This window comes from Anarrhichthys ocellatus, unplaced genomic scaffold (genome assembly GCF_004355925.1).
Source record: "Anarrhichthys ocellatus isolate YVR2014 unplaced genomic scaffold, GSC_Weel_1.0 scaffold2355, whole genome shotgun sequence".
Lineage (NCBI taxonomy): Eukaryota > Metazoa > Chordata > Actinopteri > Perciformes > Anarhichadidae > Anarrhichthys > Anarrhichthys ocellatus.
The window spans coordinates 5,057-7,862 of record NW_022282329.1 but is presented as its reverse complement, the minus strand read 5'-3'; the positions used below and the strand labels follow the sequence as shown (position 1 = coordinate 7,862).

The window sequence follows — 2,806 nt, the reverse complement described above, 5'->3', positions numbered from 1 at the left end:
AGGGGATGCTTTAGGGCGGGGCTACACGGTGATTGACAGGTCTCTACAAGAGACGTATACAGCGTCTCTACGTCACTCCTCCTCAGTCCACATATGGTCACTTACGTTTGTTGGTAACAAAAAACAAGATGGCGACGGTCAAGATGCCGAACTCGAAGCTTCAAAACGAGAGACGTCGTGACAACTACGTCCACTTCTTATAAACAGTCCATTGATGGTACAAACAATAACTTGTGACTGTATTTATGCCTATTTGACGTTCTTTTGATTGTTGATGGAGCTGCTACATTGTTAGCATAGCATCGATCCAACCAAACTCCGTTCAGAAAACAAACGTTTTAAAAGTTGTTTGCTTCTCGTCTTCAGACCTAAAAAAATAATGAAATCTGACTTTTTACAAATGTGTTTCATTATGTCGTTATTACAGCATCCTTTTTTTATCAGTTTATCTCCTCGTGTGAGACAGGTGTGTGTGTGTGTGCGTGTGTGTGTGATCAGTGCTCACCTGTTGGGGAAGTGCGTGGGAACCTGCACCACCTCTCCGATGGCGTCAGGGTTGGTTCGAGCCACAGTGCAGATGTCCAGACTGCTGTAACACTCTTCCTGCACCTTTATTATGAAATAAAAAGAGAGACGGGAACTCAGCAACCAATCAAAAGTGAGGAACTCTGCGACCAATCAAAAGGCAGGATCGGTGTGGTCACAAACCTCAGCGATCATCCTCTGGAAGATGTTACAGCGACGGATCGTTTGGAAAACCTTCGATGAGATTCCCTGAGAGATGCAGTGAAGACTCTTCTTCACGAAGGTCTTACCCTGAAGAGGGAGACAGACAGGCGGGTGAGACAGACAGACAGACAGACAGGTGAGACAGAGAGACGGGTGAGACAGAGAGACGGGTGAGACAGAGAGACGGGTGAGACAGAGAGACGGGTCAGACAGGTGAGACAGAGAGACGGGTGAGAGAGACAGACAGGTGAGACAGAGAGACGGGTCAGACAGGTGAGACAGACAGACGGGTGAGAGAGACAGACAGGTGAGACAGAGAGACGGGTCAGACAGGTGAGACAGACAGACGGGCAAACAGACTGACCTCTGTGTTGAAGGTGGCAGCTGATTGGAGGAAGAGCTCACAGATCTCGTGCATCCCGTCGGTGTCACAGGTCGAGTTTTCTAGACAAGAGAAGAATCCACAGCCGACGGCCACGGCTCCATTCAAACATCTGGCAACGTCAGCTGCAGACAGACAGACATAAACATGAGTACTGCTTCCATTACAGGAAAAGTTCAAACTATCAGCACAAAAACACTGCAAATGATCTTTTGAAATATAAATATTAAATCTTATTTCAGTGATAAATTCATCTTGTTGAGACTTTAAATATTTTCTCGTTGGTGAAATAAACAAAACCAACGGATGAGAAAGTGTCTGAAGCAATAAAACAAGAAGAAGTTCTGCATTTAGAATCTTACTGCAGGAAAATAACTGTTATTATATTCTCCACACGATGTTTAAACAGCATTTAGATGTTGAAAGTTAATGTGGAGCTAATTTCACTAAACCATATATACGGTGTGTATATATATATACTATGTATGTATATATATATATATATATATATATATATATATATATATATATATATATATATATATATATATATACACACACACTTTACTACTCTACCAGTTTGGAAGCCACTACTTCTTAACTCACTACACTAAAATCCAAAGGGAACAAAAAACAAAAGAAAAAACAATAAATGAAGAATAGAACTAATGACAACAATAAAAACAAAATCAGATAAAACAAATAACAATAAGTTAAAGAAAAAACGAGTTTATATTCATTCAAATGAGCTCAACCTTCACAAGCTGCAAGTGATGAACACATGAATGCATCAATAGTTATAATACTATAATATATGTATATTAATATAAGTATAGTTCTGATGCTGAAACGTTAAAAAAAACATCAGAATATTCGTTTGAGAGTCAAACTGAGAGAAGTTTCTATCGTTGTAATCTCAGTTCTGCAAACAAACCAACTTTAATCTGAACCGGAGAACTGAACCGGAGAACAGAACCGGGACTCACTGAACCGGAGAACAGAACCGGGACTCACTCGGGCTGTTTGCAGAGAATCGTGCCCGGCGGGGAGCAGCCTCGTCCGGCAGCAGCTCGAAGCCCGCAGCGGAGCCGAGGAGGAGGAGGAGGAGCAGCGAGGAGCCGGACGTCATGCTGTCTGTCTGAGAGGAGGGAGTCCTGGTTCAGGTCTCTGGTCCTGGTTCAGGTCTCTGGTCCAGTATTTATGTATCAGGGCCGCGTGGGACGGACCAATCAGAGCTGTGTGTGTGTGTGTGTGTGTGTGTGTGTGTGTGAATGTTTTATTCATGGGGTAATTAACTCATTAACATAATTGGATATTTCCACGCATTCCACGAGACAAACGGAATTTCCGAGCAATGACGTCACCGGGTGATTTTAGACTTAAAGTTTTAGTTAATTTTTGTCTGCTTGTGATCTGAAACGAGTTTCTAAAAATAAAAAACAAGAAGGAAACTTTTCATTCTGAGTACACAGTTTAATGACAAGTACTCACTGTACTTCAGTAAAAGTACTACAACAACTTTAAGATACTTCATTACATTCAAAATCCTAGAATAGTAACAATACAGAAGTATTATCAGCTTCATGTAGTAAAAGAAGTATTATCAGTAAAATGTACTTAAAGTATCTGCAGCAAAAGTACTCTTATTGCAGTAAAAGTACTCGTATTGCAGTAAAGTACTCTTATTGCAGTAAA

The 2,806-nt window shown here is 41.2% G+C and overlaps 1 protein-coding gene across 1 annotated transcript; it reads right to left on the bottom strand.

Annotated features, from left to right (window-relative positions):
* Positions 1-501: 501 nt before the first annotated feature.
* LOC116378293 (stanniocalcin-like) lies at positions 502-2,240 on the bottom strand. Its single transcript, XM_031840140.1, has 4 exons — positions 2,126-2,240; positions 1,094-1,236; positions 709-816; positions 502-609 (listed from the first exon to the last, which is right to left on the bottom strand). Exons 1-4 carry the CDS (start codon positions 2,238-2,240, stop codon positions 502-504), a joined length of 474 nt encoding a protein of 157 aa, XP_031696000.1.
* Positions 2,241-2,806: the final 566 nt, after the last annotated feature.

What these genes read in the sequence shown, in the direction of transcription:
- LOC116378293 (XM_031840140.1), bottom strand. Translation starts at nt 2,240, where the DNA reads ATGACGTCCGGCTCCTCGCTGCTCCTCCTCCTCCTCCTCGGCTCCGCT. An exon ending in CTGCCACCTTCAACACAGAG is followed by an intron (nt 817 to 1,093) that starts GTCAGTCTGTTT and finishes CTCCCTCTTCAG; the next exon opens with GGTAAGACCTTCGTGAAGAA. An exon ending in TCCAGAGGATGATCGCTGAG is followed by an intron (nt 610 to 708) that starts GTTTGTGACCAC and finishes TTCATAATAAAG; the next exon opens with GTGCAGGAAGAGTGTTACAG.